The 22663-nt window shown below is 47.7% G+C and overlaps 1 protein-coding gene across 3 annotated transcripts in view; it reads right to left on the bottom strand.

Annotated features, from left to right (window-relative positions):
* Positions 1-22663, bottom strand: part of GRIK3 (glutamate ionotropic receptor kainate type subunit 3) — a 235871-nt gene that overhangs the window by 42069 nt on the left and 171139 nt on the right. For 2 of the 3 annotated variants that reach the window (XM_056845962.1, XM_056845960.1), the window contains exons 8-10: positions 18131-18238; positions 14183-14296; positions 10956-11159 (exon numbers count right to left, since the gene is read on the bottom strand). In XM_056845962.1, coding sequence (XP_056701940.1) covers positions 10956-11159; positions 14183-14296; positions 18131-18238 — 426 coding nt within the window. The remainder of the gene's footprint in view (positions 1-10955; positions 11160-14182; positions 14297-18130; positions 18239-22663) is intronic. The other variant, XM_056845961.1, reaches the window with a different exon arrangement.

Raw genomic sequence — 22663 nt, forward strand, 5'->3', positions numbered from 1 at the left:
CAGATGGATGGATGATATCTATATCGATGTAGATAGATATAGATATACACACAGAGACATTGTGAAAATCTTGTAAAGGAAAACCTGGAACTGCTACAATTTTAACATTATCAGGGCTGCTCCCTCTAACAAAAAATGCAGAGGACTAGAATCAATGTATGCATTTATGTGAAAAGTTAACTAGAACTGCTGCCATTGCGGTAGTGTGGAGCCAGTGTGGTGTAGTGGTTAAGAATGGTGGTTTGGAGTGATGGAGTCTGATCTGGAGAACCGGGTTTGATTCCCCACTCCTCCACATGGGTGGCGGAGGCTAATCTGGTATATTGGGGATGGTTTTCCCGCTCCTACACATGAAGCTAGCTGGGTGACCTTGGGCAAGTTACAGCTCTGTTAGAGCTCTCTCAGCCCCACCTACCTCACAGGGTGTCTGTTGTGGGGAGGGAAAGGGAAGGTGATTGTGAGCCGGTTTGAGTCTCCTTTAAGTGGTAGAGAAAGTTGGCATATAAAAACCAACTCCTCCTCCTCTTCTTCTTCTTCGTCTTCTTCTTCCTCTTCCTCCATGTATTCCCTGTAAGTGCCGTCATCACACGGCTGGAGAGTTTTTCAAATTTCAAATTTGTTATTTATTTCAATTTACCCCCACCCACCACCAAGTGGTGGCAGGGAACAGGACCTTGGGATGGGGCACCCCCTGCCCTGACCCGCTGCTTGGCAGCTCTACTCAGAAAACACACAGGTCTATTTCTGGAACTTGCTTTGTTTTAATGGTGGTTTAGCTGCAGATGCTGGTCTGTAGAAAAGCTTCAGGCAAGAAAGGTCAAACTGCTCAGGCATTTGATGAAGTCAACCTCTGCAAACAAGTGACAGCTTCTAAATGCTGAAGCAGATTTAACTTTCGGAGCTAAAGGTGATCCTAAACACAGAAGATAATCCCAGCATGTTGTCCTGGGTTCAGAAATACTTTTGTGTATGATGCAGCAACACTCCAGTGTCAGGATTCTGCTCTGAGATGTTTTCTAAGCCAGACAGGCCAACAATGACCACTCACTCCGTTCTCACCAACAAAGGGGGGGGGGGGAATGGCCTTTGGTGTGATTGTAGGAGAGATTTAGTTTAGTCATTTCATTTATGTAAAAAATTAATTAGCTGCCTTTCCACATAATGGAACTCAAGGCGGCTTGCAATGTAAAAACCCCCCTGAAAAATAAAATAAGAAGAAGAAAAAGAAGAAGAGGAAGAAGAGAAAGAAGAAGAAGAGGGTTTTCTCTACCTTTTAAGGAGAATCAAACCAGTTTACAATCTCCTTTGCGTCCTCTCCCCACAACAGACACCTTGTGAGGTAGGCGAGGCTGAGAGAGCTCTAAGAGAACTGTGACTAGCCCAAGGTCACCCAGCTGGCTTCATGTATAGGAGGGGGGAAACCAACCCGCTTCACCAGAATACAGTCTGCCACTCTTAACCACTATACCACGCTGGCTCTCAAAATCAATCAATCAAATGCTGTCTGAAATAAAACAATCCTCAAACTGCCTCCTCCCTGGGGAGGCTGTTCCATAATTGTGGGGCTGCCATTGAAAAGGCCCTTTCTCATTTACCCACCAGACGAGTTTCTTTGATTGATGGAACCATCAGGAGGATCTCTCTCTTAATTCCTGGGCAGGACTGTAATGGGAGAAGATAGTCTTTCAGATACCCCGGCCCCAAACCATGTAGGCCTTTAAAGGACAAAACCAACACCTTGAATTGGGCTTGGGAGCAGATTGAAAGCCAATGTAATTGTTGTAGCATTGGGGTCACGTGCTTTTGTGGCGGAAGAAGGAAGGGGAAAGTTCTGATGCAGGATTTGCCGTGCTGCTGTTTGTTGCTTAAGGCCAGCCTCCAAACCAGGCTCCTTTCTTCAAAGGCTTCTTTCCCTCAAGGCTGCACTGCCTGTGGCCAGCCCTGCCTGGATCACAGAGCCAGGGCAGAGGGGCACACGTGCCGCCCCCAAAAGCCACAAGCTGACAAATGGGCGAGCAGCTTTGGTGCAACAGATGGCCTGTTGAGGGAAACAACACGCTGTTTGCAAATCAGAGTTACATGAGTCATCGACTTCCTACATTGAAAAGTTGCCCTTTTCCTGATGTGCCGGTCAGGCATCAGGGCTGCTGTCAGGAGGCGAGCGTCGCGGGTTTTTACAAGACTCTGAGGATTCAGGGTCTGACTAGAAGTCGGAGTGTGCTTTACATCTCCACCGCAAAATAGCTAAGCTGGAAAGGCTTTCCTCAAGTGCCTGAAATGGAGAGTTTTTGGGGAGGCTGAAGTTGGTTCCCAGCTCCTTATTTGCACTTCTTAGGTGCTTATTCGTGAATCCAGACGAAAATATGTCCCCTTGGGGGTGTATGATTTATGGTGGTACAAGCCTTATTTTTGGGGGGGGGGTTACTGGGCTTTTAAATTGTCCTCAATATTTGTCATTGGATTCACAAATAAGAAACTAGGAAATGAGAATAAGCAACTGGGAACTAGCTTCAGCCTCCTTAGTTTTGTGATGGTTAGGGTACGCTTTTGAGTTGGGAGACTTTTTTGATAACTACCATTCCCGAGACATCCTGAGTGGCAACCAGGGCATGTGCAGCTAGTCTGCAACTGAGTTCAATGTGTCATCTAGACAGCCCTCCCCCGCCCCCAATCCAACCATTGCAAGTCCAACACAACCAATGTCAAACCAGAGAATCCAACTTAAGTAAGGGACATGGCAAGCCCTACACAACCAAGACATTCTAAGTGGGACCCAGGGCACTTCATCAAGTCAGCAACTGATTTCAATATGTCATCTAGAAAGCCTCCCCCTCCTCCCCGAAAAACCCAAACAAACCCAAAACCAAACACAAACTTTCCTGGCACAGCATGGCTGGGGTGATCCATTTCATGTGCCAGAAAGGAAGAAATGGCCCCTTCACTCCCTTCCTCTGCATTTTCACCGTGAGAAGACATGGTGTTGTTGCTGCTGCCACCAGCATTTAAAAAATGGGGCGGGGAGGACACATAGCAATAATATGACATTTTGTGTGTATAAAGTGCCATCAAGTTGCAGCTGACTTACGGCAACCCCATAGGGTTTTCCAAGGCAAGAGACGAACACAGGTGGTTTGCTATTGCTTGTCTCTGCTTAGTGACCCTGGATTTCCTTGGTGGTCTCCCATCCAAGTACCCATGGCTGACCCTGCTTAGCTTCTGAGATCTGGTGAGATTGGGCTAGCCTGGCCTATCCTAAAGGTCAAAACCAGTAGCTTGGATTGGGACCAGAAACCTCTTGCCAGCTAATGGAGCTGTTATGATGTAAGAGTCAGAGACATTTTTGTTCTGAGAAAACAGTGTCTTCCTGTGCAGGTGTGTGTGGGGGTTATATTTGGATGGCCACGCTGCATATCATATATAAAGACAGGTTTTTGGCATGGGAGTAAAGAATCCAAATACGACTGCTTTAGACACACCTGTAGGAAGTATCTGTGGTTTTGCTTTTGATGTGCACACTTAGAAATATTATTGTTATTGGGGACGTATACCTGGGGGAGGAGTATTTTTTTTATTTGGATTTTGGGAAGGGCATAAATATTGGTATCATGTATTATTTGGTCCCCCAATACTATTTTGGTATATGAATTAATTTTTTTTCAGAATTTCAAAATGTTTCAGATTTATTACTCCCTATGGGGGATACTTTCTGGGGACCTTGAATAGCTTTTTAAAAAAAGTAAATGAGACCAAAATGGCAGGGAACCTGGTCCTGCCTGTCCACTAAAGGCCTCCCCATGTTCAAGTGGATTGGATCAAGAGGTCCAATTCTACAGGCCCCCAAATAAGGTGCCCCTGCCATCCTACTTGTCCCCATTGTTTCCTATGTAGAGAAAATTCGATGCCTTCTCCAAGGTAAACAGACCAATAGCCAAATATCCAAGAACGACCACTGGCCAAAAGGCTCCAAAAGCAATCAGAACCAATGTCAAACCAGAGAATGCCTCCTAAGTAGTCAGTCATTCAGTCAGTCATTTAGTGGTACGGCACACACCCAGACATGTACAAAAACATTAAAACATTAAACATGCCTCCTAAGTATATCGTAACAGGTTACTGAAGATTAATGTAGGCTATGGAGATAAGATTCTCACTCTGAAACTCTCTGTGCAATCGCTATTCAAGTATCGGGCTTCATCCCACTAGATACTGGGACCAAATGGGATACAAAGGAGGGCAACAAAGATGGCGAATGGTCTGGAGACCAAGTAATATGAGGAAAGGTTGAAGGAGCTGGGTATGTTTAGCCTGAAGAGGAGAAGACTGAGAGGGGATATGATAACCATGTTCAAGTACTTGAGAAGCTGTCATATTTTTTTTAAAAAAATTTTTAATTTTTAAACTAACTCACATCCAGTTGTGTCATTCCATTCACATAGTGTACAATATAACAATTTCTATTTTATCACTAAAAAGATATATATAATTGACTCCCCCTCTCCCCTCCTCTATCCATTTAATATCCTTTTCTCTCTCTTTGTATTTAAAGTCTAATTCATTATAATAACCCACATTTATCATTATCTTAAAGTCTAATCTTTAACTTTGATATCTTAATTACTTCAAACAATTTGAATTAGATCAAAACATATCCCTTAACATTTCCCAAATTAAGTTCATTTACACAATAAGTTGTCCATTACACAATAAGTTGTCCAGAGGGGCTGTCATATTGAGGATGGTGCCGAGTTGTTTTCTGTTGGCCAAGAAGATCGGACCAGAACCAACGGGTTGAAATTAAATCAAAAGAGTTTCCGTCTAGACATTAGGAAGAATTTTCTAACAGAGCGGTTCCTCAGTGGAACAGGCTTCCTCGGGAGGTGGTAAGCTCTCCTTCCCTGGAGGTTTTTAAGAAGAGGTTAGATGGCCATCTGTCAGCAATGCTGATTCTGTGACCTTAGGCAGATGATGAGAGGGAGGAGGGCACCTTGGCCATCTTCTGATCACTAGGTGTGGGGGGGAGGTAGTTGTGAATTTCCTGCATTGTGCAGGGGGTTGGACTTGATGACCCTGATGGTCCCTTCCAACTCTATGATTCTATGACCTCTGATTCTTAAAACCCACCCTGGCTTCTAAACCTGGCCCAGTTGAATTTCAGGTTGCCCCTCCCTGCTGTAGCTATTGCCTCCTTAGAAATCAGTTTGGGGAGGGGCTATAGCCAGCAGTAGAGCATCTGCTTGGCATGCAGATGGTACCAGGTTCAATCCCCAGCTAAAAGGGTCAGGTTGTAGGTGATGTGAAAGACCTTTGCCTCAGACCCTGGAGAGCCGCTGCCTGTCTGAGTAGACAGAACTCACTTGGATGGACCAACGGCCTGATTCAGTACAAGGCAGCTTCATGTGTTCAGATCTTACTTGTCTGTAGCTTTGCTTGCTGCCTTTGGAATATTTTTGGGTTCCTCAGAGAACTAATTCCTGCCTTACTTTGGGTCTCATCCCTGGTCTCTGGCCTGACACCCCTGGAGGAAGCCATGGTACCTTGATGGCCCCTTGCTCATAAATGTCTTTCTCCTCCCTGAAAAAATATTGGCCATGTTTGTCTCTTGCTCTTAAAGGATTTTTTGAAGGACAGACGCCCCTTTCAAAGTGACAGTGCCGAATCGGCTTCTTGGGATGGCCACACATTCTTGAAGACCGCCAAAGCAAAATCTAGGCAACCGAACTGAACCTTCCACTGAATCTATTTTTAATTTCAGTATATGAAAACATTTGGTGGGAGGAGTTGGATTAAAATAAAGAGGAATGGTTATTTTTTACTATAAAGTGAAAAGGGCCGGGTTTTTAAAAATGGAAACTGTCAGACAGAGACAGATGCTTCACAGTTTTAAAAAACAAGTCCCATTTGATCCCACACCGAAATAAAGCTGGATTAAAGCCCAGTAGCACCTTAAGAACTAACAAGACTCCCTGGGCATAAGATTTGTTCGTCAAAGCTTCCTTTGTCAGATACTGAAATAGGTGACTTTTTAGAAGGATCTGTTTCCAAAACATGCCATTGACTGACCTTGGCTGCAGGGTCCATTTTGTGTCAAACCAAAGCCCTCATAAGATCACCTCAGTGATCTGCTCACCATTCAAAATGAACAACATTTGGGGTAGTTTTGATTCTGCCCAGGCCAGAAGTGGCATTCAGCATGGCTTAATCGCCAGTATTTGCCCAGGAGAGTGTCAAAGTGTTAAATTGCTGACAGATATGTGTAGTTTTAGCAACAGATATGTGTCATTTTATAGGACTATCCTGTGTTTCTCAAGATCATTTGCATATAAATTTTATTCTTTCTGCAATTAATGTTTCCTTTATATACCTACTGGCCATGCACTGAAATAATAAAGAACTGAACAGCATGGCAGCTGGCTGGGTGGCCACTGCTGAGGCACCTTGCTTGGATTACACAGGCCTCGGGATCCTCGTGGGCAAGCCACGCAGCATTTAAAACCAACTGTGCGGGAGCAAATGTGCCGTTTTTGCCCCAACACAGCATACATTTCATGAGTGCATGCTCAGAACTGACTGGATCGAAATGCAGAGTGAGAACGAGCACTCCCCATTAGGGAAAGCAAGGAAAAACCCAAGACACTTAGCGGTGTGGGGGTCAGGCAAGGAGACAAAATGGTGAAGGCTGGAGGGAAGCCAGGTAGCTCCCCCACCCCCAACCAGCAGCATTCAGACAACCATGAACACATGAAGCTGCCTTATACTGAATCAGACCCTGGGTCCATCAAAGTCAGTCTTGTCTACCGGCAGTGGCTCTCCAGGCAGTAGTCTTTTAAATCACCTACTTGCCTAGTCCCTTTAACTGGAGATGCCGGGGATTGAACCTGGGACCTTATGCATGCCAAGCAGATGCTCTACCACTGAGCCACAGCCCCTCCCCAAAGGAAACCAAGGAAACAAACTCTTTTGTAAGGGAAGATTTCTTCCCCCATCTGGTGTGTTGGGCAAGGCTAGAATATGGAGACAAGCAGCACAGCACCTCTTCCCTAGCAGGACTGAAAAACCTATGCTTAAAATTGTTTTAGCACATAAAAATTAAGGAGGAGGGACGTGCTTGGGGGAAGTGGTATGAGGATGAAAATGCACAGAATATTTTCACTCCAGAGACGACATTCAAAAAACAATGAAACTTTTATTTCCAAAGTTCAAGGGTCCTGCTTGTCATTTGTGGACAAACCAGTCTCAACAGAGGGGTGACAGAGAGCCCCTGATGGTCAGTACCCACTAGTACCTCTGCATTTAGGTCCTCAGAATTAATGTATTGAGCTTTATTTTCCAAAGTGGTCTGACCCATACAAAAGGAAAACAGCACTGCCTTCCAACTGACTAGGTGAGCCAGCGTGGTGTAGTGGTTAAGAGAGGCGGACTCTAATCTGGAGAACCAAGTTTGATTCCCCACTCCTCCACATGAAGCCTGATGGGTGACCTTGGGCTAGTCACAGCTCTCTCATAACCTTCTCAACCCCACCTACCTCACAAGGTGCCTTTTGTGGGGTGGGGAGGCGATTTTAAGCTGCTTTGAAACTCCTTAAAGGTAGAGAAAAAGCAGGGTATAAAAACCTCCTCCTCGGTGCATTCTTCTTGGTGCTGACTGGACTTGCCAAGGGAGACGATCCATTCAGCTATGCGTTCCTCTTTCCTGCCTCTCATGCATCCATGACCCTCCTCAAACGCCATGCAGAAGGTAATTATGCAATTAATTAATCTCGTTCTGTTTTACAAGTTTGTTTTGAGGGAGGCCCCTGAAATGATATTTGCATGGACGACTCTTCAGTGGGCTGGGAAATTATTATTCCCTCCACTGGCATTCTGCCCCCCCCCCCCCCATTATTAAAGCAAAGGTATGCAGTTCCAGAGCCTCACACAAATGCCTGCACTTTGCAGCAGGCCAGATTAATTATCGAATGGCTGAACTAAATGGCAAACTGTTGAGATCCTATTAATAAAGGCTCAGTCTTGGAAGGATAGCAGGACACAAACCCAGAAGCCAGTCAAGGTTAGCAAGGACTTACGAGGCTCTTTCTGCCCCAAGGGATTGTATTTTGCAAAGGGATTGTATTTAGCAGTGGTAATCCTCACAATGGCAGGACCCATCCCCAAATGAAATATAACATGTCCCCTCATGGCTGAGAGGGCCCAGATTCCGGGTTACTTAAGATTCTGGACTTATGTCTGTGTTCTCCCACTGATACACTGTGTAACTCTGAGCAAAGCCATTTACAGTTTCAATTAAAATGGAGGCCTCTTGGTGGTGCGGAGGAGGGGGAGTTGTAATTAATGCTTGGGGGGAATCAGATAAAAAGCTGAGCGGGAATTACTGGTTGAAAAGTGGCCTTAAAAGTGTGGTTGACTTTTAAGTGACCTTTCAAAACTCTCCCCAACTCTGACAGTGACTTTTTAACCGAGCAGTTGCGCAAAACCATGTGTGTAGGTAAGTGGGCAACTTGGAGGGAAGGTGGCACTGTAGACCCCAGTCTCGTCACATCTTGCAGGGTTGGCACTTGGATGGGAGACTGCCAAGAAAGGCTCTGCAGAGGAAGGCGCTGGCGACCACCTCTGCTTCCAGCTTGCCTTGAAAGCCCCTTGCTGGGGTCACCATAAGAACATAAGAAAGGCCATGCTGGATCAGACCAAAGTCCATCAAGTCCAGAAGTCCGTTCACACAGTGGCCAACCAGGTGCCTCTAGGAAGCCCACAAACAAGACAACTGCAGCAGGACCATCCTGCCCGTGTTCCACAGCACCTAATATAATAGGCATGCTCCTCTGATCCTGGAGAGAATAGGTATGCATCATGACCAGTATCCATTTTGACTAGTAGCCGTGAATAGCCCTCTCCTCCATGAACATGTCCATTCCCCTCTTAAAGCCTTCCAAATTGGCAGCCATCATCACATCCTGGGGCAGGGAGTTCCACAACTTAACTATGCGTTAAGTTTTATCTGTTTTTATCTGTTTATCCTTTTATCTGTTTTGAATCTCTCACCCTCCAGCTTCAGCAGATGACCCCGCGTTCTAGTATGATGAGAGGGAGAAAAGCTTCTCCCTGTCCACTCTCTCCATACCATGTATAATTTTATAGACCTCTATCATGTCTCCCCTTAACTGCCTTCTTTCCAAGCTAAACAGCCCTAAGCGTTTTAACCGCTCCTCATAGGGCAGTTGCCCATATATATAAGCCCATGATACAGCCCCATCTCATTAGCTCTCGGACACTAAGCAGGGTCAGCACTTGGATGGGAGACCAACAAGGAAGGCTCTGCAGAGGAAGGCCATGGCAAACCGCCTCTGCTTCTCACTTGCCTCGCACGCCCCTTGCTGGGGGGGTTGTCATAAGTCAGTTGCGACTCAACGGCATTTATGTACATAGGCAGGTGGGCACAGGATAAAGGCACAAACAGTGCATTGGGGCGGGGGAGAGGGAATGATTCAAGTCCTTCTCTCCACATACATGCCAAGACTCCCTATGGGATCTGCAGTGCTAGAAGTATGGGCTAGATGACCCTGGTGGTCCCTTCCAACTCTATGATTCTATGAAGTTTCAAAGAGCCCTGATCATATGAAGAGTCCAAACTAAGCAGCTGTAGGCATATCAACCTCCATTGCAACTAGATCCACCCCTGTGTTAAGATTCAGATTCTTCTATTTTATCCTCTGTGGGATGTGGGAGGATTTTTGGGTGGCCTCGCTGTGCATTTGTCGAAGGCGCATCATTGTGCCTGCATAGGGCCCATGTTGCATGCTGGGAAGAAGGGGGTGCTGCCTGCCATCAGTCTGGGGAGAGAACACGCGAAGCTGCCTTATAATCAATCCATCAAGGCCAGTATTGCCTACTCAGACTGGCAGCGGCTCTCCAGGGTCTCAGGCAGGGGTCTTTCACATCACCTACTGCCAGGTCCTTTTAACTGGAGATGCCGCGGTTGGAACCTGGGACCTTCTGCATGCCAAGCAGATCCTCTGACTCTGAACCACAGCCCCTCCTAAGGTGGGGGGGGGAACAAGCTGCATTATATGGGGGAGCTGTACACCTAGCTCAAGGCAGATGACATCCAGTCTGCAGGGAAGCAAAATCAGTTTCCATTTTGCCCAGGTCAGACCACTTTTCACAACTCAAACTGCATTTCTAAATAAATGAAATTGTCTCTCGTGCACCTGGTCCTCCTTTCCAGCCCACCCTCCGCTCCATATCAGGGTTAGGTGATAGAAGTGCAAACAGAGATCCTCATATGAGGATATTGCCTCTGCCGGCAGTGGTTTAATTCCTTGCAAGATGGATTTATCTGGATCGGATGGGAATTCAATGCATACTTCTCAGAGAGACTCGACTTTCAAGTCTGAACGGCAAGCCGTGGAGAATCCACCCACTTCCTGAAACTCCTTCTGCAAGCTAAAACATGTGTTTCCTTTAATACCCTTCCCAAGACAACAATGCTGTAGCAAACAACACACATGGCGGCTGTCGATACCTAGAAAAGCCCCATCTTATTTCTTGCTTACGGCAGAGCACGATGGGATGAGATAAACTAGCAAGAAGGCAGAAGTCACCTGGAGGTCTAGAGTTTTAATTATAAAAGGTAAAGGTCCCCAGTGCAAGCACTGGGTCATTCCTGACCCATGGGGTGACGTCACATCCCAACGTTTCCTAGGCAGACTTTGTTTACGGGGTGGTTTGCCAGTGCCTTCCCCAGTCATCTTCCCTTCACCCCCAGCAAGCTGGGCACTCATTTCACCGACCTCGGAAGGATGGAGTCAACCTGGAATGATTTAAATCTAACACACCCCACTTCAAACCTTTTGAGAAAAGTCAGACCGTTCCCCACCCCCACCCCCAAAATGAGTGGATTTCATTTCCAACCACATTTGGTCAAAGAAAGGCTGACGGAAGAGCAGGACTGCTTTACTTACATGATCGATCAGCTCTCGGATCATGCCATTCCACTGCCCTTTTTCATCCTGGGCTCCGTATTTCCCATCATCCACCAACCGGATGTCATACATGAAGCCAAGGATGTGGGAAAGCTCTTTCAGGAGGTCGATGCAGTACCCTTCAAAACGGTCATTCCCGGAGAGGACGGTGTCGGACTTGCGGAACATGATGAAGGGTTCCTCCTAACAGCCAAGAGAGAAAGACCAGCAGGATGAAACTCAGCCAAGTGAGCTCCAGAGTCAACACCCAGCCAGCAGCCAAGAGATCAGTCTCCCACCCCTCCCAGCATGGTACTGCACTGCAAACTGAATATGTGTTACAAATTATGAAGTGATTTACAATATGCGTTAGCCACAACCCAACACGAGGATGACCACACCAAAACTAGTCCCTGAACTCAAAAAGGCCTTTGAAGCATGCTTATTTTGATGCTCGAATGTGCAACTGTGGTCATCTGGGTGAAGCTTCTCCATTTAAAGAGCTGGAACTGAGATGGCACAGCTAGGTGCACCTTTCCCCTTATATCTCCTCAATGTAAGGGACTAGCAAAGTTTTTTAAATGAAATTCAGAGGAACTAGTACATTGTGTCAATTGATTTAGCTAAAATTATTGCACTATAGCACAATGGTAATGACCAATTAAAAAGAATACTAAAAAAAACATTATGGTGGTGCGGCAGAGAAAATTAGGACTATGAGAGGTCGACGACAGGAAATATGTTACTGATGTGGGCAGGGACTTCAAAAATGAACACCTTCATATCCAGACAGCCTGAACTATATTCTTTCCAGAAAGATCATACTAAACCAGGTTTAAAAAGGAAATATACCAGAGTTGGGGAAAGTATGAAAGTTGGTTGATTAGAGGACCATGTTATTTGGATGGGGGGGAGGACAGAGAATCTGCTGAAGTTTAGAAGCTAAGATAGATGTGGATGCAATCATGGAGAACCTGTGCACTCCCACAACTGAGCCTGCCTGTTCACCTCTTTGCCCTGGCTTACTTGCATGAGTACTAAGAAAATGCGTAGCCCTGATCCTGAGAGGGATTAAACTGGCAGCTAACCACATACGCAGCAGTAGGAAATGTAGACTGAGAGCATGGCCAAAGCTTTCCGAAGACAGGGAAATGAAAGCTGACCAGAAACAAAAAGTGTGTGTGTGTATGTATTTGAAAGAGAGTATCTTCCACCAAGTGGCAAGGAAGATGGTATCAAATGCAGTGTCCTTTCCGGGTCTCTTCCTCTTTGTGTGACAATGCCCGGCAGCAGGTAATATACCCAAATGTCAACCCAGTGGGCCTTGTCATACTTCATTAGAGACTGGATGGAAATTCGTTCCGATCTGATGACTGCTATCAAACCCAACAGGGCAGCTTGTGCGCTAAATACACGGTGACAGTTCGTGGTAAGGATCCAGGCCTTGTTAGATAATTGAATGCCTTTGGGCCAGTTTGTGATGTGGGTGCATAAGGATGTATATGCGATATGGACTGCTGAGCAAGAGAGCATGCAGGTCAAGTCCTGGCTGCATTTTCAAGGGCCCTCCAGAGATTGGTGGCACTGGAATTATGCCTCCATACAGTTTGCAGACCTGGAACCTTAGTGGACTCATCTGCCCCCCTCCCCCACTGTCATGCAACACGTGGTTGGCACTGCTTGCATCGTGCGGCCTAGACGGCCCCAGAGACTCTGCTGTCACACCTGCATAGGATCCTGAGCATCTAGTTCCCATGCAAAACCCTAGCATCCTCCACCCATTTTCCTAACAATCTTCTGAGGTAGAGACGAGGCTGAGAGAGAAGACCTTGGTCTTTTATGCATGGCTGTTTCACTCACCATCACCCTTCTAATGACTTCAGGTCTTTGTTTGGATTATGCATGCCGTTTCCGACTCTCCCCCTGTGTTTCCTTGCAGAGAGCCAGCATGGTGTAGTGGTTAAGAGTGGTGGTTTGGAGTGGTGTACTTTAATCTGGAGAACCAGGTTTGATTCCCCACTTCTTCACATGAATGGTAGACTCTAATCTGGTGAACCGCGTTGGTTTCCCCACTCCTACACATGAAGCCAGCTGGATGACCTTGAGCTAGTCACAGCTCTCTTCGAGCTCTCTCAGCCCCACCTACTTCACAGGGTGTCTGTTGTGGGGAAGGGAAGGTGATTAGAAGCCAGTTTGAGTCTCCCTTAAGTGGTAGAGAAAGTCGGCACATAAAAACCAACTCTTTTTCTTCCTCCTCTTCTTCTTTGGTCCGAGTTTTGAGGGACCCGTTTTCTCTCAAATTTGGAAAGGAAGGCAAAACATGGGGAAATGCAGAGGGAAGAGAGAGGTGATCTCCGAGGTCAGAAATGGTTTGCATAATCAAAACGAACACCCAAAGTCATTGTTGGAGTGACTGCAAGTGAAACAGCCATGCATAAAAGACCATGAAGGTCCCAGGTAACCCAATAAAACCCAGGGCTCAGCAGAGATCTGAACCTGGATAGCCCAATCTATCCCACCATACAACAGCCGCCCTCTGCCCCATGTTCCCCTCATAGAGGTAGTTTCCCCTGCTATATACAGAAAATTCAACATTTTTCCACTCATGATAAATATCCCTAATTTCACGCAAGGCATGCAAGCATAGCCAAAGCTCCATTTTTGCTTCCTGTCAGACAACGTCAGAAGTTTAGGTGCTGGAAGTGTAAACTATCCCACTCAAATGTACATAAGTGCTGTCAAGTTGCAACCAACCAATGGGAGGGGCTGTGGCTCAGAGGTAGAGCATCTGCTTGGCATGCAGAAGGTCCCAGGTTCAATCCCTGGCATCTCCAGTTAAAGGGACTAGGCAAGTAGGTGATGGGAAAGACCGCTGCCTGAGACCCTGGAGAGCCGCTGCTGGTCTGAGTAGACAATACTGACTTTGATGGACCAAGGGTCTGATTCAGTATAAGGCAGCTTCATGTGTTCATGTGTTATGGTGACCCCAGCAATAGACTTTCAAGGCAAGTGGGATTTAGTGGTTTGCCATTGCCTTCCTCTCCAGAGCTGCCCTTGGAGGTCTCCCCTCCAAGTACAGACCATGCTGAGCATCTGAGAGCTGACGAGATCGGGCTACCCCAGAGTGCCTCCCCCCCCACCCTACTCATAAGCAAGGAGTACATCGAGGTGCCAAACACCGGAGAGGCAAAATAGGTCAAGCCCAGTAGAATCCTGAAGCTGCTTACCAGGACTGTAGTTACAATCAAAGATCTGTTCGTCAGGGAATCGGTAACGTTGGGGCCCTGCCTTCGGGTGGTTTCAGTGATATTCAGTCCATCGGAGGGGCTCCACATTCCCACCTGTGATGGAGAGAAAGGGAAACATTCACCTGATGCCTGCAACGGAACCCACCATGCTAAAGAATAGTGAGGTGGAAAGTCGCAGGGAAGAATGGGAATTCTGGCAGGATTGGAAAGAGCAAGGCTACATTTTAGGCAACAGTCACTTCAGTTAAATACAACATTCATGTGGTTCTACTGTCTCCATGTTTTCATAGAGCCATAGTGGTTAAGAGCGGTGGTTTGGAGCGGTGGACTCTGATCTGGAGAACCGGATTCCCCACTCCCTCACATGAGCAGCAGAGGCTAATCAGCTGAATTGGATTTGTTTCCCCACGCCTACACATGAAGCCAGCTGGGTAACCTTGGGCAAGCTACAGCTCTCTTACAGCTCTCTCAGCCCCACCTACCTCACAGGGTGTCTGTTGTGGGGAAAGCAAGGGGATTGTAAGCTGGTTTGATGCTTCCATAAGTGATAGAGAAAATCGGCATATAAAAACCAACTCTTCTTCTTCATCATCAACAGAGAGGTTAAAGTGGGGAGGGAACTGAGTGTGAGCTGGTCTGCAGGAGGGACAGACCCCTAATTCGGAGCCCTTAGTTCTAGTGAACTTTGTGAGAAAGGGCCTCCTCTGTCTCTTCCCATTGTGGATGCAGTGTACATTCTCTCTCTCTCTCTCTCTCTCTCTCTCTCTCTCTCTCTCTCTCTCTCTCTCTCTCTCTCTCTCTCTCTCTCTCTCTCTCTCCTTCCCCCCCCCTCGGTGCCCTGAATATAAAATGGGGGACAACAACTACCAAGTCATTATGTGGCTGAATGGCGCACCACTGCAAGCAATAAGCCAAAGGTGCCAGGTTGATCACACTGCTCGGATGCACATCTGGAAAAGTTTTCAGAGGATAGCTGTGTTGGGTCTTTTATGCTTGGGAGTTTTAACTGGGGTTTGATGCTGGCTCGACCCACACTTTTCCGTTGCGAATCCTAAAAATGCTACGCACCAGCAAAACCACCAGCTCAAATCCGGAAGCGTTTGAGTCCCCGCCCCTTGAAAATGCAGCTTTGTAATTGGCTGTAGTGCTTACTGTGAGGGAAATGTCCAGTTCCCCTCTCCACCGGGGGAAGCCCAAGCGCCGTATTAAAAAACCATTTCACAAAATGGAGCCCTTTAAAAGGAATGGGGCTGGGGGTGAGGACAAACCCACACACCATTTTGAAACCCATTTTTATGTGACAAATGTGTGCTCAGAAAGAACTCTGGGTAGAAGACAAAAATCAGGAAGCATTTAAGTCCCCACCCCTTGAAACACTGCCTTGTAATTGGCTGTAGTGCTTACTGTGCGAAAATCATCAACCCCCTCCCTGCTCCCCTGTCCCACGCTTTGGCTTATGCATGGAGATGAGGACAATTTGACCCAGGCTGATCTCAGGGGAGATCGAAGAATCGAGTTTTAACAGGATTGGGAAGACCTGAGTTCGATCCCAACGGAAGTTGGTTTCAGGTAGCCGGCTCAAGGTCGACTCAGCCTTCCATCCTTCCGAGGTCGGTGAATGAGTACCCAGTTTGCTGGGGGTAAAGGGAAGATGACTGGGGAAGGCACTGGCAAACCACCCCGCAAACAAAGTCTGCCTTGGAAACGTCGGGATGTGACGTCACCCCATGGGTCAGGAATGACCCAGTGCTTGCACAGGGGACCTTTACCTTTACCTTTAGAGAGTTTACTGAGAAGCCAGACTGTTGACACAAAACCCAGCTCCTCTCGCCACCTCCACCCCAAGCTTTCTCTTCTATCCTGTGATTATTTATGTGCTCAAATGTTATACGCGGCCATGATGGCAAGGAACAAGAAACTGGGGGTCTCACAGCAGCCCTGCAGAGAGGACTTGGGGAAAGGGAGAAAACTCCCTGCATGGGGCATTGTATCAATTTAAAAAGACACCCCCCATTACCGTCCCCCTATCCCACCACCAATGCAGTCACGCTAGATGGATAACACAGGATTTGCAATTACACATGCTTAAGACTGCTGTAATCCTCAAACTTGCGGGAGGCAAGGGAGATCAGAAGCCCACCGCTAAACCTGGGCAAATGTAAGCTATTAAATGTAATGCAAAAGTACATATTGGGATTCGCTCCCTGTTTGGGCACGCCATTAATTCAGATTATCCAGTGACAGGAATTTAATGTCCACAGAGATTTGACACGGATACTGTAAAGCCTCTCTTGAGCTGACAAGGAGCTTGAACACACATTTGTGAGGAAAAAGAGAGAGAGAGAGAGACGCCTCTGTGGGCAGAACTTGCTAGAACTGACAGGAATTAACTGCAGAGTCCACAGCGATCTATCAGGAAGCTTTTGTGGAAAACAATGAATGTTTATGCTCCACATTGACCTTAAATAACCATGTCTAACAACTGTTTTGAGTAACGGGGCGTGGCGGAAGAAATATGAACATTTGTCACCTTCCAAAGGTCTGGTAAAAGGATGCTTTTTGCCCTCTCTTGTAACATTACATTTCAGAGTCACCCAATGAAAGCTGATTGGCAGAAGGTTCAGGATGGGATATATTTCTGATATGTGCTTCCCATAATGCATAAGGTTGTGATGGCTTTAAAAGAGAATCAGGGACATTAATACAGGATAATCAACAGATATTAGCCACAGTAGTAAAAGAAAACCTCCACAATCAGAGGCAGTATACCTCAGAAGGGCAGATAAGGGGGAAGGGGCCGACTGCTGTTTACAAACCCACCTGTGAGCCTTCAGGAGTGCGGGCACTGACCTCTGTTGGAAACAGGATGCTGGACTAGACAGACCTTCATCTGATCCAAATTTAATAAATAAGTGCCGTCAAGTCATAACCAACTCACGGTGACCTAAGGACCATGGGGTTTTGAAGGCAACAGATGAGCAGAGGTGGTTTGCCATTGCTTTCCTCTGCCTCGCAACCCTAGCCTTCTTTGGTGGTCTCCCATCCAAGTACTAACCGTGGCTGATGAGTCCAGGATAGTTCAGAGCTATTCAGGCTGCTACTCACCTTATCCAGCCCAACTATTTCATGCCTTTCTATTTCTTTGGCAAGGCCTAAGCAGACCTCCAGTACTCAAATGGGAGACCACCAAGGAAGGCTCTGCAGAGGAAAGGAATGGCAAACCACCTACGCTTCTAACTTGCCTTGAAAGCCCCTTGATGGGACCTCCATAAGGAGGTTGCAAATTGACAGCACATATGTACATAAGCAGATCTCTCGAGGTCCTTCCGTGCACATTGAGCCCACCCCACTAGTTTCACAACAGCTCCATAAGAGCCAGGCTGAGGCACAGCGAGTCCTCCCAGAGCAAAGTCCACCACTTGATCCACCCTACCCTTCTTGGGTCCAAAGAATGCTGCAATGATTGCTAAAAGGTTCCAGTCCAATGCTGGATGGCAGGACACTCCTTGGACCCCAAACCTAGCTGCTTGGAAAGAGGGGGGGAGGAGGAGGAGGAGGAGGAGGAGGAGGAGGAGGAGGAGGAGGAGAAGAAGAGTTGGTTTTTATATGCTGACTTTCTCTACCACTTAAGGAAGAATCAAACCAGCTTACAATCACCTTCCCTTCCCCTCCCCACAACAGACACCCTGTGAGGTAGGTGGGGCTGAGAGAGCTCTAACAGAGCTGTAACTTGCCCAAGGTCACCCAGCTGGCTCCATGTGGAGGCGTGGGGAAACCAACCCGGTTCACCAGATTAGCCTCCACTGCTCATGTGGAGGAGTGGGGAATCAAACCCGGCTCTCCAGATCAGAACCCACCGCTCTTAACCACTACACCACGCCAGCTCTCAGAGGAGGACAGAGCCAACAAGGAGCCTGGCCGACTGACCTTTTCCAGACCGTCTTCTTTGAGGCTGACAATGTCCAAGTCGAAATCCGTCCGCAGCCCGCTGGTTTTGTTGAAGACAATGCGCCCGGTTAAGCCTTCCCACTGGGCCTGCAGGAGGAAAAGTGGAAATGATAGGAGTGGGGGAGAGGGTGAAGAACCAAGGGGGGCACAAAGGAGCCCTTTGTCAAGCCCATAAATCACAGTTCGCTACAAGTAGCACCGATGCTTCATTTTAATTACTCCTTACACCGATGCTTTCTCCCCACAGGGCATGATTAATTAATCGCTGGCTCTGTCATTGCTCACAGGGAGGCTGCTGAGGCTGGAGAGTTCCTGAAATCCTGCCGCCTGCCTAGCCCAGTTTGTGCTCATGCTAGGGTTGCCAACCTCCTGGTACTAGCTGGAGATCTCCCGCTATCACAACTGATCTCCAGCTAGAGATCAGTTCACCTGGAGAAAATGGCCACTTTGGCCATTGGTCTCTATGACATTGAGTCCCTTCCCTCCCTAAACTCCACCCTCCTTAGGCTCCACCCCAAAAACCTCCCACCGGTAGCAAAGAGGGACCTGGCAACCCTAGCTCACACCTTCCCGGTTCTACGCAGGGTTGGGCAGGAGAAGAAACCAGGGCTTGTTTGCTGAGAGTGGTTCAGGAGCCACAAAGGTTTCTTTCCAAAGCTGCCCCAGTGACCACCAGTCAGACCCCGAGGGGAAGCCAACCTGAGCCGGGAGAAGGGCTTAAATCTGCCCCAGCACCTCTTCTTGAGGCCAGGCTCGGCCTTGGAACTCGCAAAGCAAAAGGGTGTGTGCACAACCCCCTCCTCCCCACATCTACAGTCCATTCCCACACATTAGGTCTTTGGGGCAGGGCTTCTAGGTCAAGAGGCAGGCTGAAGACCAGTGCCTGGCCACACCCTGCAGTCAGACAGGCCCATTCCTTCACCTCTGCTTCAGGTTGCTTCAGCTCCCCAACATCCCAAACCCAAAGGCATCCCCCCTCCTAGGACTTACCACTTGCCCAACCATACACCAGGCAATCTGAAACAACCCCAACCAACATATAATTTTGTCCCGCATGAGTTTCCGATAGGGTTGCCAGTTTACAGGTGGGGCCTGGATGTGTTACGGAATTGCAACTGATCTCCAAATGACAGAAGGCAGTCCTCCTGGAGAAAACGGCTGCTTTGGATGGTGGACTCTATGGCATTGTATCCAGCTGAGGTCCCTCTCCTCCCCAAATCCCGTCCACCCCAGGCTCCACCCTTCCAATCTCCAGGAATTCCCTTACCCAGAGTTGGCAACTCTAGGGGGTAAATGGAAAATACCTGTCCTGGGATGAAATTCTCTTGTTTTTAATTACCTCGGCATCACAACGTTTATTAGTGGTCATGCACTGTAAGGTACTTGGAACATTTGTTGGACAACTGGTACATAAATGGCTTAAATATTCAAACCAACCAATAAAAAATACCATCTCACCGTGGCTGAAACAATCTAGCTCAAATGCTCAAAGTGTGTTATCGATAGGAGGAGGCCTGCCCTCGGTTTGCCTTGGCCAAGTCCTTTCCAAGAACAGAAAACTCCACGGACTGGAGAAAACCCAGCAGCCAGCCCCTCTTGACACTGAAGACGTCTCTATAAGGAGGGTTCCAGAATTCTGTGCCTCCCACCTAGCCTTTGGGGTTTCAGAAGGCCACGACAAGCCACCTCTGCTCCTCTCTCGCCTGGAACACCCCATGAATGGGGTCACCATGAGCGGGTTGCGACTTGACGGCATGTTCTTGTTCTTCTTAAAAGGTAAAGGCCCCCTGTGCAGTGGATGGGCAAGCAGGGGATACTTTTGGTTCTGGTTGGTCTCTAAGGTGCTACTGGACTCGAATCCAGTTCTTCTACTGAAGACCAACAAGGCAACTCACCCAAAACTATATTTTGGATGTGTGTCACAGTTGGGGGTTCTCCCTTCCCTGAAGACAAGTCTTTACCAACATTTTGGGTTGCCCCAGTCAGGCTTCTGGTCTCAGCCCCCTCTGGGCAGGGCAGGCACAGCAACAGCCACGGCAACCAGGCAGCTTGTCTGCCTCTCCTCTCGCTGAGATTATAGTCAGCATGCTGTGTGCCACATGCCGTGTGCCCAAGACACCATGATCTTTGCGACCACCATGTTGGAGATCGCCTCCCATGCTCAGACCAGCCTCCTTTGAAAGTTTCTGGGGGTGGGTGGGTGGTTGAGACGCTTTACAGTACTTCACACACAATGGAAATGAAAGGGGAGGGGACGAAGGAAGGGGTTTCCTATTTTCCTTCTTGCTGGTTGGGTTTCTAAATATAGTAATGATGACAGCAGCGACCCAAGGCATGCTGTATAAACAGCTAAAGAGACAGGAAGAACCAACCAACAGTAAATGCAGATCAGAGAGCTTGCTGGCTAAGGAGCTACACACGGCATAGTGGTTAGGGCATCAGGCCAAGACCTGGAAGAGCCAGGTTTGAATACCTGCTCTGCCATGGAAGCTCACTGGGTGACTATGGGTCCATCACTTTCTCAGCCTCACAGGGCTGGGAAGGGGCTGTGGCTCAGCAATGGAGCATCTGCTTGGCATGCAGAAGGTCCCCGGTTCAATCCTGAGCATCTCCAGTTAAAAGGACCAGGCAGCAGGTGACGTGAAAGACTTCGGCCTGAGACCCTGGAGTGCTGCTGCCAGCTTGAGCAGACAAGGCTGACCTTGATGGACAGACGGTCTGATTAGGTATAAGGCAGCTTCATGTGTGTTCATGTCTGCTGTTGTCATGAGGATAAGGCAGGGGAGGGGAAAACAATGTTGTCAGCTGTTTCGGGTCCCCCTGGGGGAAAACAGCTAGATGGGAATATAAAAATACATAAAACAAACAAGCCCCTTCCAAAATAGGAGTCTCTAAGGCAGTTCCAAGCTCAAGTTTTCTGAGGGCTCCTGATTAACCTACAAATCCTGAGCTGTGTTTCAAATACAATTCCAGCTCAATGTCAACAGCCGTATCCAAACAGAACAATGTCAGAAGAGAGCTAGCCAAGCAGGAAGGGAAATAAATCAGCCCTGAAAATCTGGGTCCTTTCTGGCTCACAGTGGGAACTTTGGAAAGTCTGCTGCATGCTGACGGAAGGAGCACAGGTGGAAATCTTGGCTTCTCTTACAGAGAAATGCCTTCTGCTTCTGGCATCCCAGAGGACAAATGCTCCCTTTTTGTTCCTGGTTTCCAGCAGCCGACTTTGCAAGTGGATTGGGGGGAAAGCAGGAAAGCAACAGCCCAGGACTATGAACCACCTGAGGGGAAAGAGGCTGTATTAGAAGGGGCAGGGGACTTGATTTTTTCTTCCTGTGTTTGCCTGAGCTAAGAAGGCAGATCATCTAGCGAGAGGTGGCTTCCACCAGAGAAGGTAAAGTGGCAGGCACAACCATCCCCAAAATATAAAAACAACGGGCTCATAGAATCATTGAGTGGAAGGGACCACCAGGGTAATCTAGTCCAACCTCCAGCACAATGCAAGAAATTCCAAATTACCCCCCCCCCACACACACACACCCAGTGACCCACACTCCATGCCCAGAAGATGGCCAAGATGCCCTCCCTCTCATGGTCTAAGGTCATAGAATCAGCATTGCTGACAGATGCCCATCTAGCCTCTTCTTAAAAACCTCCAAGGAAGGAGAGCTTACCCCCTCTTGAGGAAGCCTGTTCCACTGAGGAACTGCTCTAAGTGTTAGAAAATTCTTCCTAATGTCTAGATGGAAACTCTTTTGATTAAATTCCAACCTGTTGGTTCTGGTGCGACCTTTTGGAGCAACAGAAAACAACTTGGCACCATCCTGTAAATGACAGCCCTTTAAGTACTTGAAGATGGTTATCATATCCCCTCTGTCTTCTCCTCTTCAGGCTAAACATACCCAGCTCCTTCAACCTTTCCTCATAGGACTTGGTCTCCAGACCCCTCATCCATTACAACTGACAAGAACTACAGGGGACTGGCTGTGGCTCAGTGGTAGAGCATCTGCTTGGCGTGCAGAAGGTCCCAGATTCAATCCTCAGCATCTCCAGTTAAAGGGACTAGGCAAGTAGGCGATGTAAAAGACCTCCGCCTGAGACCCTGGAGAGCCATTGCCAGTATGAGTAGACAATACTGACTTTGATGGCCAAGGGTCTGATTCAGTATAAGGCAGCTTCATGTGTTCATATGTGTTCAGGGCTAGATTCAGACAACAGTTTTCCTTTAGGCTTTTGCAAAAGGCACTGCAGCCTGCTGTGGGCATGATCATTTTTTTCTGGCCAGAAAGTGGGGGCATGGCTCATTGGTTCAATCAGCAGTTCAATTTCCAGTGAAGAGGCTCAAGTAGTGGTTGTGGAAACTTACAGCAACCCTATAGGGTTTTCAAGGCGAAAGGCCAACAGAGATGGTTTGCCATTGCCTATTTCTGAGTTGGCCCTGACCTGGACACCCTAGGCAAGCCCGATCTCATCCTAGCTTGGAAGCTAAGCAGGGTTGACCTTGGTTAGTACTTG

This window comes from Euleptes europaea, chromosome 3, assembly GCF_029931775.1.
Source record: "Euleptes europaea isolate rEulEur1 chromosome 3, rEulEur1.hap1, whole genome shotgun sequence".
Lineage (NCBI taxonomy): Eukaryota > Metazoa > Chordata > Lepidosauria > Squamata > Sphaerodactylidae > Euleptes > Euleptes europaea.